General features: G+C 35.6%; 1 protein-coding gene across 5 annotated transcripts in view; it reads right to left on the bottom strand.

Moving 5' to 3' along the window:
* The window catches only part of CREB1 (cAMP responsive element binding protein 1), a 53745-nt gene that overhangs the window by 17323 nt on the left and 22897 nt on the right, over positions 1 to 13525 (bottom strand). For 3 of the 5 annotated variants that reach the window (XM_081095179.1, XM_081095181.1, XM_081095180.1), the window contains one exon: positions 7176 to 7322. In XM_081095179.1, the coding sequence (XP_080951305.1) occupies positions 7176 to 7322 (147 nt within the window). Of the gene's footprint in view, positions 1 to 6380; positions 6423 to 7175; positions 7323 to 13525 lie in introns of all 5 variants that reach the window. The other 2 variants (XM_081095178.1, XM_081095177.1) reach the window with 1 other exon arrangement.

The raw sequence follows: 13525 nt of genomic DNA, 5'->3' as shown, positions 1-13525 counted from the left end.
CTAAAATAGTAACATTAGGTGCTGGGTAAGTGTGATTATTATATATATTTTATAGACAGAAAAACTGAGGCACAAAGAAGTTAAGTAACTCACCCGAGCCACAAAGCTAGGAAGTAGTAGAGTCACTGTCAGTACTTGGCATCTCAGTTTTAGACATCCTTACGGGCAACAAAATCCTATTGGTTCCAATCTCAAACCAGTTTTTTCAGAAGCAGCAACCCAGACGTGTTTTTAGACCATTTTCAGACTAGAAGTTCATTCACCTAGGCAAGCTTTCTGTCAGATTTATACTGCCAAGTTTCCCTAGTCTGCTCCAACAGGAGCCTCTTACTCTCTCCTGAACTAGGTGTGCACGATGCTGCCAGAGTGAGATTTAGATGTAAACAGGGCAAAAGGGTCTATGTGGGTTAGCTCCCGGTCAAAATGTATGGCAATAACAATAAGAAAAAACATATTCAGAGGAACCAGAGAAATCCCAAAGGTACTATGTACATCAAGCATGTCAAAGTCAAAGGCTAACATGGGCCAAATAAACAAGGTTTAAGTTTATATGGGCCGCAAAAAAACAAAAGCTTCAATTTTCATAGAAATGTAGGTTTATTTCAATAGAGACATGCTGAATACAAAGGGCTGAAATAAATGAGTAATCATTAACATAAAATAATAGAACATTTTAATAAAAGTTAATATTTTTTCTTGAACATTAACTTACCACTGAATAACTACACAAATTAATAAACATAATGCAAATAAACCTATTTTTCTTGTTCTCTGGAAGCAAAATATTTCCTGTTGTGCACACCAAGCAAATCAGTCCAAGACTAACGACGTGGCAATTGGCTGCTAAAATATACGCTGCTGGTATTAGTGGAGAGAAATGATGCGCCTGCGTGTAAGGTGCATAAGGGAAATGAATGCAACACGATTATAGTAACCAGTCATTAGCGAACGTTGTAGTTCATTACTAATAATTATGTATAACAGGATATTGAAAAATTAAGTTATGAAATTTTTATTAAAACGTTTCTTAAATACCGTTATATTGGCGAGGCTGCAAAAATATTCGCTGTGGGCCGCAAACTTGACATGCTTGATGTACATGGTCTGAGCCTAAGAGTTAGAGTGCAGACACTCATTTTGACAGGGCTTTGTGATATGCACTCACTTTAAAATATAAGAATAGTCTTTAAGACCAAAAATATAACAGGAACATTTAAGGAATCCAGAAATGACAGATAAAAAGATGAGCAAGGCTGAATTTACTCTGTAATTCTCTGCAGAGTAGTAACACTACAGTTACTGTCAAAGGAGCACCTAGAACAATTTCTCACTAATCTGTAGCTGCCGTAACTAGCCACTCAGTGTAGTCTGCACAGCCTTTCTCACAGAGGTAGAGCAGATAAGGAGCTGTGAAAAGGCCTTACCAAGTGGTCAGATTTTCAAGGAATAAGAAGACAGAACTCATAGTGGACAGTATTTTGTATCAAAAGTGTTTACCTTCATTAAAATTTCTCAGAATCTTAGGTCCTCTATTATTCTTTTTGCCTTGTTTGACTCTCATCCTTACAACCTTCTTTTAAGGATATACAGTAACTTAGGCACACTCTCCCAGGTTGAAAACAACTTCAAAACATGTTACATAAACCACCCATGTGACAGTTTCAAAATGAAATAAATTAATGTTGCTTTTTGTATGCAGCCTTCAATTTTTTTAAACTCAGTGGATCTATTGCTCTTAGTAGGAGGGAAAAAACAACTCTTCCTCTGATCTAAAAGATTTTGTCAATTCAGACAAAAGGAATTAACTTTCCATATTGTAATTACTTAGAACTATGAGGCCAATTCCTATGGATTATCTACCCAAAATAAAAAAGCAACCCAACAAAAACAAAAACACACAGTGGACCCACATTTCTGAGACTAATAAAAATCATGTCAAAAAGTCCTTTTTATGCGCCCTGGCTGGTATAGCTCAGTTGTTTGGGCACTGTCCCATGAACCTCTAGGTTCAATTCCCAGTCAGGACACATGCCCAGGTTGTGGGACATGCAGGAAGCAGTCAATTGATGTTCCCCACTCACATAGATGTTTCTCTCTCTCTCCCTCTCCCTTCCCCTTTCTCTAAAAATAAATACAAATATTTTAAAAAATCCTTTTTATAAATAAAAATTAGTAATTATAGTTTAATATATTTAATAGTCTATTAAAATAACATAAAAAATTACATCCCAATTTTAAGTATCATAGACTACTTCATTCCAATGATAGACCACTTCCTCTGAGCCTCACCCTCTATCACCTCACTTATAAACCCCTTCTGGAGCTCCTTAAATAAGTCTTTAACCTTTGCTGCTTATAAGTCAATACATTTTCAAAAGCCAAACTATTACTTGTAGATGTAAAGTTTTAGATCTGTATTTCTCAACTCTCTTTTACTTTGTTAAAAACCGATACCTCCTATTTATATGGAGGGGAAAACTTCCTATTTTGATGTTTTTTTTTGAAATTTCAAAATAAAATATCAGTGAAAATCAAAGCACTGATAATATTAGATGCTTTCTCAAACTATATGTAGTTCCCTGGAAACTTAAGTACTTTTCCTGGGATAGTTCACACTCATGGCTTAGGCAGATTTTTACTCAGTGGATCAAGACGTTTAATAAAAATCTAGAACAATAACTTCTGAGCACTTCTGATCTGCAGATCTCCCTTATAAATAAGAAAAATTTACATAAGCATGTAATTTACATAAGCATATATTTCTTATTTGTAAATTATAAGTGTTATTTTACATATAAAACAGTATTTTAAAGAGAACAAGTATAAATATTAAAATGTATCTGTAAATTTCTTAAATCATTTCATTTTTAATAGTGAATAATTTGCTTTAATGTGCTTTGTCAAAAATCATTTAATACTTTAAAATAGTGACTCAAAAATATGATTATAAGTTGGGCTTTTGAAATATGATTTAAAATCTGCTATTGTTGAAAAAAAGAGACCTCTTGAGATGTAGATATAAATAGGTGAATTTTTGGCTGGGCTTACTTAATAAAACAATCTACCAGTTATACAAACTTTTGATGAGATTTATCTAGTATATTTTCATTTCCCTGGTTCTCAGTTACTATATGCTAATAAAAGGTATTATGGTTTCATATTTTAACCAATAAGTTCAATGCCTACTGAAACTCTAGAGGACTTCTAAAAAATTTGAAAAATTCTATTTCCAGGTTTTAAAAGTATATAGATTTGACATTTTTTAGGTGCCAAATTTACAGTTTTTGCAGAATATTTTTATTGTTTGCAGTTGTAAAAAAAGGTATGAAAATATTTCCAAACTTTTATTTTCAAAATGCTCTCACCACAACATAAGTTTCTTTCAAAAACTAGTTCCTCTCTCATGCATTAATATGTCACTTTCTCCCAGAAAGGATAAAAGAGATTTTCTTTCCAAAAATATATTAGGTAATATGTCCCTTACACATCCTTGCTTGCCATCACTAAAAATACCAGAATCTTCAGAACACGTATCTTATGTAAAAAACAAACAATTCATCCTTTCATTAGATAACTCTTACACACTTTGCTATATAACCACTAAACCTCTATGTTGCACAAAAGATTTTTGCTCCCATGACATTACACAGTATTGTAAAGATTCTATCAAAAATTCCATCTCCAAATACTCTCCCCCTTGCTCACTCTATTTGAGTTATATCTTCTCACTATTCCTCGCTATTCCATACTCTCACTTCTCAGCCTCTGGACTTCCTTTTATTATTGTACTAGAGGCCTGGTGCACGAAATTGGTGCATGGGTAGAGTCTGTAGGCCTGGCCAGCAATCAGGGCCGATCGGGGCCTTCCTTCTGGCTGCTGGCCAGGGCCTTCCTTCGTTCCACGGCGCCCCCCCACCCCCCACCCTTGTTGTGGTCAGTGCACGTTATAGGGAGTGATTAAACTCCTGGTCTCCCAGTCGCATTCCCGAGGGGACACTTTGCATATTAGCCTTTTATATACAGTATATAGATGGGCTAGCCTCCTTCACTGCCTTCTGCTTACCATGTTCCCTGACCACCCAACATAAAACCATGCTCCATCACTTTCACTTGCTTTAATCATCTTCCCAGTACTTATCCTCACCTGACATATTTTATTTTTTCATTGTTTCTCTTCGCTCAAATGTGATCTTCATGAGAATAGGGAAGTATTATTTGTTCACTGCTGTCTTTCAAAGCACCTAGAACAGTGACTGGCACATAACATCTGATCAATAAAAATTTGTTGAAGGAATGAATGTAATTTAAGGTAATCCATAAATCCTCTGACATGTTTAAATTACTGTATTAAAAACGCATCCAAAACCAACAAATAAAAAGTGAGGACGCCACTGTTAATTTCTATACATTTATGTCACTCACATAATATGTGAGACTTGACTCTTAACGTATACATAAGATAGAATTAGGGTACCAATGTCAAGTAATCAATGGAATATTACTACAGCTTAGTTTCTGATATTCTTAGATTAAAAAATATAAACAGAAGTCCTAATATGTTATTCTCACACCTGATAAATGTGTCTTGTGTATTTTGGAAATGCTGTTCTAGAATAATACTATTCTCCCATCTAGAAGTTCGAGAAACCCCTTCTCTCCTTTTGGAGATCACCTTTTTTGATGTAAACTACTTCCTAGTTATTAATACTAGTCACTGTTAACCAGCTGAAGTGACCATTAAAATGTAATAGATTTTCCATGGTTTAGGCCAGCCGTGGGCAAACTACGGCCCGCGGGCCAGATCCGGCCCGTTTGAAATGAATAAAACTAAAAAAAAAAAAAAAAGACCGTACCCTTTTATATAATGATGTTTACTTTAAATTTATATTAGTTCACACAAACACTCCATCCATGCTTTTGTTCCGGCCCTCCGGTCCAGTTTAAGAACCCATTGTGGCCCTTGAGTCAAAAAGTTTGCCCACCCCTGGTTTAGGCCCTTTTTAAAAAATACTGTTATTTATGTCTCTGTTTATAGAATTCAGGCTTTCAATTATAGGCATAACTCACCTTAATAGAAAAAATGTGTTCTTGGAAAGATGAACCCATTTCTAGAGTTAATGGCCCTATGAACCCCAGGTCCACATTATTATTATTGTTGTCACAAAGTAAAGATTAAAAATAAGAATAAACATGTATCACATATTATTACCAAAAACTGTAATCTTAACAAATTTTGTGGGTATAATTTTGGTAATTTTTTGGTGTTCTTTATAGAAAGACCTACTATTAAGTGAAACTGAAAAAGTAAAGATTAATGTGAGCTTTAGAATCTTTCCACTATTATCAAGAAGAAGATATGAATAGGGAATTAGTAATGGCATAGGATAAAGAATGTAAGGTAACATTAATGAAATAAAAATGGAGGCAAAGTGTAAGAGACTATAACCCATCCACTATGATGCCACAGAAATATCAAATTCTTCCATTTTTAACTGGGCAATACTGACTCCTACTTGGTAAAAAATTCCCTTTCAGGTATCTTTCAGTATGGAAATTCTTGCAATTTAATGATTTCACATGAAAACATCCTTTTTTCCCACGAAGTATTCAAGCAAGCCAAAAGCACAAGGACATAATGAAGCAGCTCAATACACAAAAGAATAATATGGCAGACAAGATCTAACAAGTCCTTTCAACGTTAACAGAATGCTCCCAAGACAAAGGAGACACTTCTCCCCTCTACAAATACCCATCAGTCTGGCTACCATGCCCAAGGAAAATGCAAGGCTCACCCACAGAAGACAACAAGGATGGTAATGAGGAATCAAAGCTACACCACACAATAAATGACTGAAGAAAAATAGAAAATTGTTTGGTTTGATCTTTTATTTTTTTAATAGGAAGTGGGTGTGAGATGGGAATAGGAAGCAGTCTAACAGAAAGGAGTTAAAACTTGCTTAACTGGGATCACCTGGTGAAAGGTATACCTGGTCTCTGTCTGCAAATCAATGGAAAAAATATCCTCAGTGAGGATTAAAAAAAAGAAAAGGCATACCTGGTTCATCACATGGAACAATATTTTAGCAATTATCCCTAATTAAAAATTATAAATTGGTTACCTCAGGAGATAATATGACCTTCCTTCCTTTGAAAGCAATGCTGGGCTACAATTTAGAGGAAGGAAGAAAAGACAGATAGGGAAATTAAGCCACAGACTAAGAGCTGGATAAGTAACAAGTTTGGCCTAGACTTAGAAGATCTCTAAGATTTTTATTCAAACCTGAATCCCATGTTTACAGAGAAGGACAAAGACATAAAGGAAAATTTCTCACCTTCCTTTCTAAAAATAGTTCTCTCCAAATCTAGGACCTAGGACTCACCTGAGTTCCGGAGAAAAGTCTTTTTAAGTCCTTACAGGAAGACTGTGAAGCAAAAATATGAAATGGGAGGCTGGGGTTATGGCCTACTTGAATGAACGTTCAAGTTTTTTTTTCTTCTTCAATAAGCTCACCGCAAAGATGTATACTGCTCTAGGTTTTCCCTACATTTGAGTAGTCACCTTCAGAGGTCTACGTGCCTCTAATTCCTTTGGATCCAACTCAAAGGAACAATCTCTCTAAAGAATGAGATAATGTGTAGTCTAATCCCTGACTCTTAAGGTGCCCTTTCTGAAATATCATTATTTCAAAGTTATATTCTGTAACTTAGAATGCTAAACATAGCTCATATTACAAATGCTTTATGTAATCTCTAAATTCAATAATATCTTAGGTACGGTTATTAGTTAATTTTTGGCAAGGGTTTATTTTTTTAGTTGCATATTTAGAAAATAGTTACAAAGATATTAGTTTTATTTCTTAAGTTTCCTTAATTGAGGTACATGAACCTTACAGTCTCTCCCAAACATTTTCATTTTATCCCATGTACTTATTAAAGATTTCCCCCAATCAATTCTCTTTCTTCTATAGCTTAAGAAAATCTTTTTCTTCTATGTCTGTTCTTGGGTATATGCATTCCTATAAAAGTGACTATACAGATGCAGCATATTCATTTATTGTAAAATAAAATAAACTCTGAACTACATAATGCCCCTATTTTCATAACTAATGAAAGAATAGAGATATGACTATAAACCACAGTTATAAAAATAGATGCAGAACTTTTTATACACATACCTGAACTGTCTGGACTTGTGGAGACTGAATAACTGATGGTTGGGCCGCCTGAATAACTCCATGGACTTGAACTGTCTGCCCATTGGGCAGCTGTACTAATGTTACGGTGGGAGCAGATGATGTTGCATGAGCTGCTGGCATAGATACCTATTGTGTTGAACATGGAAAAAAATTACCATCACAGATACCTTCTTGGGAGTACTTATGTTGAATATAAAGCAAAATTTAGCAGCAAAATGATGACCTTTTTGCTAGGTAAGTCTTTCATTGGTGTGAAAGAAACTAATGATTAAATTTAATATTCTTAAAAAATAAAAAGACTTCAAATACCTCCTCGTCCCCATTTTTCAACTCCTCCCAAATGACAAAAGTCAAAATACTATTTAATGTAATAACAAATTATATAACAGACTTCCTTTGAAAACTAAATACTACTTTATTTGTATGGAACTTTACATTTTCCCACCTGCTTTCATACCCAATTTCTCATTTTGCTCTTCAAAAATATCAAGCCTGGGTAATCAGGATTATATCCATTTTAGAAAGAGAAAAGCCAATCCCTCAAAGAGATTAAGTAATTTACTGAAAGTCAAGCAATATGCTAGACCTAAGCATAAAAGTCTTCTTAGTAACATGTATTAAATAAATCATGTTCTGAAATATAATTGCTCTCAAGTTTGGGCAAAACTTAGCTACTAAGTCTATAACAAATGCACATTTTATAATACACAGCATAGTTTTATCTTAAACTAATTAATAGTATGCCTTTCATTAATGAGAAAGTATTAATAGATATAATAAGGTAAAAATTTCTACCACCCCCCAAATAAATCACTAAACTGGTAATAGTTGATATTTTAAGGATTTATTTTCCTCTTGAAGGAATAAAGGAGCAGAGTTTAGAAAATATAAGAGAAACCATTTTTTCCTTGAGGCACAAAAGAAGGCACTATTAATGAGTCAATATGTAGGTACAAAGGGCTCTTATGCCATATGTCTATCAGATGGTGCTTAACTATTCCTATGCTAGCACAAATTTGGGGTAGGAATTTTATTTGCTCATTTGGTGAACAGTTACTGGGGACCTATATGCCAAGAACAATGTTAGATCTGAAACTACAAAAATGAGAAATATAGATTGGGGAATGTGTGTGAAGAAATGGGGAAAAGGACACAAATAAATATACTTCAGTGAAATAATGAGGTTTGCAAAGATAAAAATAAACACATTGAGGGTGATCCCATCCCACCAAGAGAGGAGGCTACCAGGGAAGAATATAAATTTGCAACAAAGAACACATGTTAGGCATGTTGCTATAAGCATAGAATTCCAGGCAGAAAGGCTAGCACTGGCAAAAGCAGAGAAACAGCATGGGGATGACAAGCAGTCAGTACTACTGGAGATGTGTTTTACTCTAAAATGTAGGAAGTGAGGAGATGAAATAATAGAGGCAGGCAGGAGCTGAATATGCTAGTCATGAAACTCTTATACATGTCATATTAAAGAACTTGCACTTTATCCTGAGGAGCTTGGGAAAGGCAATTGAAGGGTTTTGAACTCCTGATCATGGTGAGGTTTGCATTTTAGATAGATCTCTTTTGTGCAATGTGAAAAATATTTATGTCACAGGAAGAAAAAAGTGGAGGCTAGGAGACCAATTGAGAAAACCTAAATAGTAGTTAAAGTGAGATGATAAAGGCAGAAAGAAGGTACTAGATGTGGTAGGGATGGGAATGAGAAAAGCAATTTAATAAAAATTCAGGAGGCAGACCAGTAAGGGCTTTATAAATGATTGGTTGAAGGAGGTGAGAGGAATCAAAGATGATCCATATATTTCATCTTTGGGTAACAAATGGTAGACTCTGCTATCAACTGAACCAGAGAACACAAGAAGGAGAAACTTTTGGGTGGTGGGGGTGGTGGTGGAAGATGAAAGAATTGATCTGATATTTGACTGTGAAGCTTGTGGAGAAGATCTCTATTGAAGATAGAGGTTAAAACCATAAGCCTTCCATCTTTGGACAGTTAGAAGTCCTTCCTAATTAGTCATTTTTCTCTCTGGCCACTATAAATCTTGTTCAGTTTTACTTGGTTCTCAAAATGTGGTCCATGGACTACCCCTCCACTAGTTACATAGGGACCTGTTTATAAACGCTCATGGACCGAAAGACACATTTCCCTACACTGAACCCCAATCTTAAGTTATTCAGAATAATTCATATCAATTCCATATAAAAGCTCTTCTAATATTTGAATTATGTCCTCCTCTGACTATTCTTTAGGGCTAAGTAACTCAGTGAATAATTCCTTTTCTACCTTGACCATTCTACATGATGGCTCCTCTCATTATAAGTTTATAAAATACAGATACACAAAAATAAAATGAGACACTTATATTCCTACCACTCAGAGCTAATCACTTTTTATAATTTTGCTGTAGATGTAGGTGATTTTAAAGGTACATATATACACTCAATTTTTGTAATACATTATCATGGAATCTATCATATGAATCCACTATGAATACTTTTCCATTCCATTAACAGTCTTTTTTTTTAATGGTTGCATAATAAAGTATATAATTTATTCAATAAATTCCTTATTATTATATATATAGATATATATAGATATAATTGATTTCAGAGAGGAAAGGAAAGGGAAAGAAAGATAGAAACATCAATTCTGAGAATCACTGATTGGCTGCCTCCTGCATGCCCCCTACTGGGGATCAAGCCCACAACCCCAGGCATGTGCCCTTGACCTGAATTGAAACCGGAACCCTTCAGTCTACAGGCTGACGCTCTATCCACTAAGCCAAACCAGCTAGGGCCATATTTAGGTTTTCAAATTTGCCTATTTCAAGAAGCTACAATAATAATTACCCTTTTATCCAACTCTTCAGTTAAGTTCATAAAAATTTACATTCTCGCACTAACTGGTTTGGCTTAGTGGATAGAGTTTCGGCCTGCAGACTGAAAAGGGTCCCAAGTTTGATTCCGGTCAAGGGCATGTACCTTGGTTTCGGGCTCATCCCCAGTAGGGGGTGTGCAGGAGGCAGCTGATCAATGTTTCTTTCTCATCGATGTTTCTCTCTATCCCTCTCCCTTCCTCTCTGTAAAGAGTCAATAAAATATATTTTTTTAAAAATTTACATTCTCATAGTCAAAACCAACAATATTTTCATTTTCACTTAAAAAAATTTCTGCAAATTCCAAAAGTAAAATAAGATATCTCATTATTGTTTCAGATTTTCTTCCTTTATTAGTTAGGCTGAATATTTTTTCCTGTTCATTGATCTTGGATTTGACAATTTTATTCTATTTTTCTAGTATTAAAGACTGACAATAAGTACTGGCCAGAGTGGCTCAGTTGGTCTGGAGTCGTCCATGCACAGAAAGGTTGCTGGTTCGATTCCTGGTCAAGGCACACACCTAAGTTGTGGCTCAGTCTTTGGTAGGGGGTGTGCAGGAGGCAGCCGATCAATGTTTTGCTCTCACATCAATGTTTTTCTCCCTCTCCCTTCCGTTCTCTCTCAAAATCAATTAATATATATATATATATTAAAAAAAGACTAACAATGGAAACAAAAGCAGATATTGGAATGACAAAAGGAAATTATGTTGACAATGTATGATGTATGTGTTACAGACTTGGATGAGCAAGTGAAAACAACTGTAATTAGAGATAAAAAGAACAAAAAAGTATACAAATGGGAATTAGCTTTCCTAAAACTCAAACATCATGCTACCCTGTTTTCAAAAGTTTTAAGTGCTAGAGGACTGCGTAGTAAGAATGACATATGGAACATGTGTATAATAATTTTGCTCCTTCCTGAATCTCCAATTAAATTTCATGAAACTGATTTTGTTTTTACAGGCATAATCATGCAAGCATGAGAATGGAAAAGAATACGAAATTTGGAGGCTGGCCCTAGCGGGTCTGCCTCAGGGGTTGGAGCATCGGCCTGTGGACTGAAGGGTCACGGGTACATACCTCGTTTTCAGGCTGGATCCCCAGCCCGGTCAGATGGTGTGGGTTGGGTGGGGTGGGGCAACAAGTCGATGTGTCTCTCTCACATCAATGTTTCTCTCTCTGTCTCTCCCCTCCCTTCCACTATCTCTAAAAATCAATGGGAAAAAAATATCCTCAGGTGAGGATTAAAAAAAGAAGAAATTTGGAGGCTGGAAAGCAGATGGATGAATGGTATTACACTTAGAAAACCTCAAAAAGCCAACTCATAGGGTGGAGGCAGGGAAAGCATGATTTGCACCATAAAATCCTTAAGGGTCTGGGATCTAAGACACCCTGGAAGGTAGAGTGAAAGAATGAGGATAAGGAAGGCTGTTTCAGAAGCAACTGAAACCCCTCCTCACTCCCTGTGGAGAGAACGACTAAGGTATCCCATGCTGCAAGAGAAGTGGAGATTCCCTGGATGGAGACTGTCTCTAGACTTGACTGCCTAACACAGGGAATTGCTGAAGGTGGAGTACTAAACCTCAGTCTCCTCTGTATTCACCTAGGCCTTTACCGTACAAGCAGAGTACTAGTGAATACTAACACTCTTTCTCTGGGGAACCTGACCAATGCCAAGGGGCAGAAAAAAGACCTAAAATATACTGCCAGTCACCCTAAGTGAAGCTCACAACTCATTATAAGCCTCAAACATATCCACAGAGCTTCCAACACAGCTTTTTGGTTCCCTACTTTTAAACCTGAACAGATGACTACAAATCACATTCTAAAATGGAAGATGAAGAGCAGAACAAATGGAAGGGGGGAAAAGCTATAAAGGAAAATCTATGTACAGAGATGAAAACTTAAAATAAAACCTAATTAATATTCTGATATAAGAAAAAATATTGCCTTTGTGAAATATAAACAGGATGCTATTAAAACACAAATGGACTATTCAGAGAACAAAAGGAATTCTTAGAAACATGACACAGGAGAAATAAAAAAAATTTCAACAGATGGGTTAGAATGTAAATTTGAGGACATCTCTCAGAAAACAGAACAAAAAGACAAAGAGATATAAAACAGGAAAGAAGAGATGAGAAAATTAGAGAAACAATTCTATAGGTATAACATCTGTATCACAAGAATCCTAGGGAGAAAAGAGTAAAAACCATCAACCAAATAATTTAAAGAAATTGTGCAGAATTGAAAGCATGAGTTCCCACTACAAAAGGACCCACTGAATAAATAGGACAATGGATGAAAATTGTCCAAATCAAGGTCCTAGTAACCCAATAATGAAATAATGAAGCACTATGAACAGAGACGAGATTTTTTAAGATACCAGAGTTACAAAATAAGAGATGCATTTAGTCTCAAACAGCAACACTAGAAGTTACTTGTCTTTAAAATTTGAAAGAAAAATGATTTCTTTGCCAAGAATTCTTTACCCAAACTTGCTCAAGAAACCACTGGAAATCATGCTTTCCTATTTTAAGAACACAAACTTCTCAAGAAAGTCAGTAGGAGGAAGAAATTTCCAGAATGATGTACTATAGCAGACTTAGAGGTCATCAGGCCAGAAAAGATAGTGTGATGTGAGAGACATGTTGAGCGCTGTCACCATCAAAACCCCCCGTGGCATTGTATCTTCTTACTAGAGGGTCAAATGCTTGGATGAGCCCAGATTCTTATCTGTGCATGTTTTTCAACCATGTACTGATAAAGCCCTGGTTCTCCTGCTTTGTTCCTGCACCTGGCTCATCTGAATACATTTACTTCATCCTCATGTGTCTTCTATTCCTCAAGACTGGAGGTGGGCCTGAGTGACCTCAGGAGAAAACAGATCAGCCCAATTATATTCCTGCTGGAGGTCCAGTTTTTGGCCCACACTTTAACTCAGTGTGGTAACCCTCAATGGTTGGCCCTCTATTTCCTAAGATGCTATTCTTGCTCAGTGACTCCTCTAGGAGAGCTTTAAAACTCGTTGGGAAGCTGAGGTATGATATCCCAGAGCCTCTGCTAGGATTATTTTCTCCTGGGAGACTTCACATGAAACAGGCAATATCATACTCTTACCTAGCATATTTATTTTTGCTATTTGGTGTTTATATTAGCCATCTTTCTCATATACGTTCAAACAGTTGTTAATAAAATAAACTATTTAAGGAAAAATATTTAATAACAAAAAATAAGGATGAGAGAATATAACCTTAGAGATAGAATGTTTCAGACAAAGACAAAATGAAAGAGTCATGAATTATATTTAAAATATACAGGAAACAAAAACTATCATCCTTGAAATTTACTTGTGTGTCAATTTATTTACTTATCCTATATTTTTAGTTTAAGCACATATAAACTTAGCCTTTCAGATTCTCTGCATTCCTATGTC

This window comes from Myotis nattereri (assembly GCF_964212035.1).
Source record: "Myotis nattereri genome assembly, chromosome: 7".
NCBI lineage: Eukaryota > Metazoa > Chordata > Mammalia > Chiroptera > Vespertilionidae > Myotis > Myotis nattereri.
Note: the sequence above shows the minus strand (reverse complement) of the source record. Positions and strands in the feature narration are given on the sequence as shown.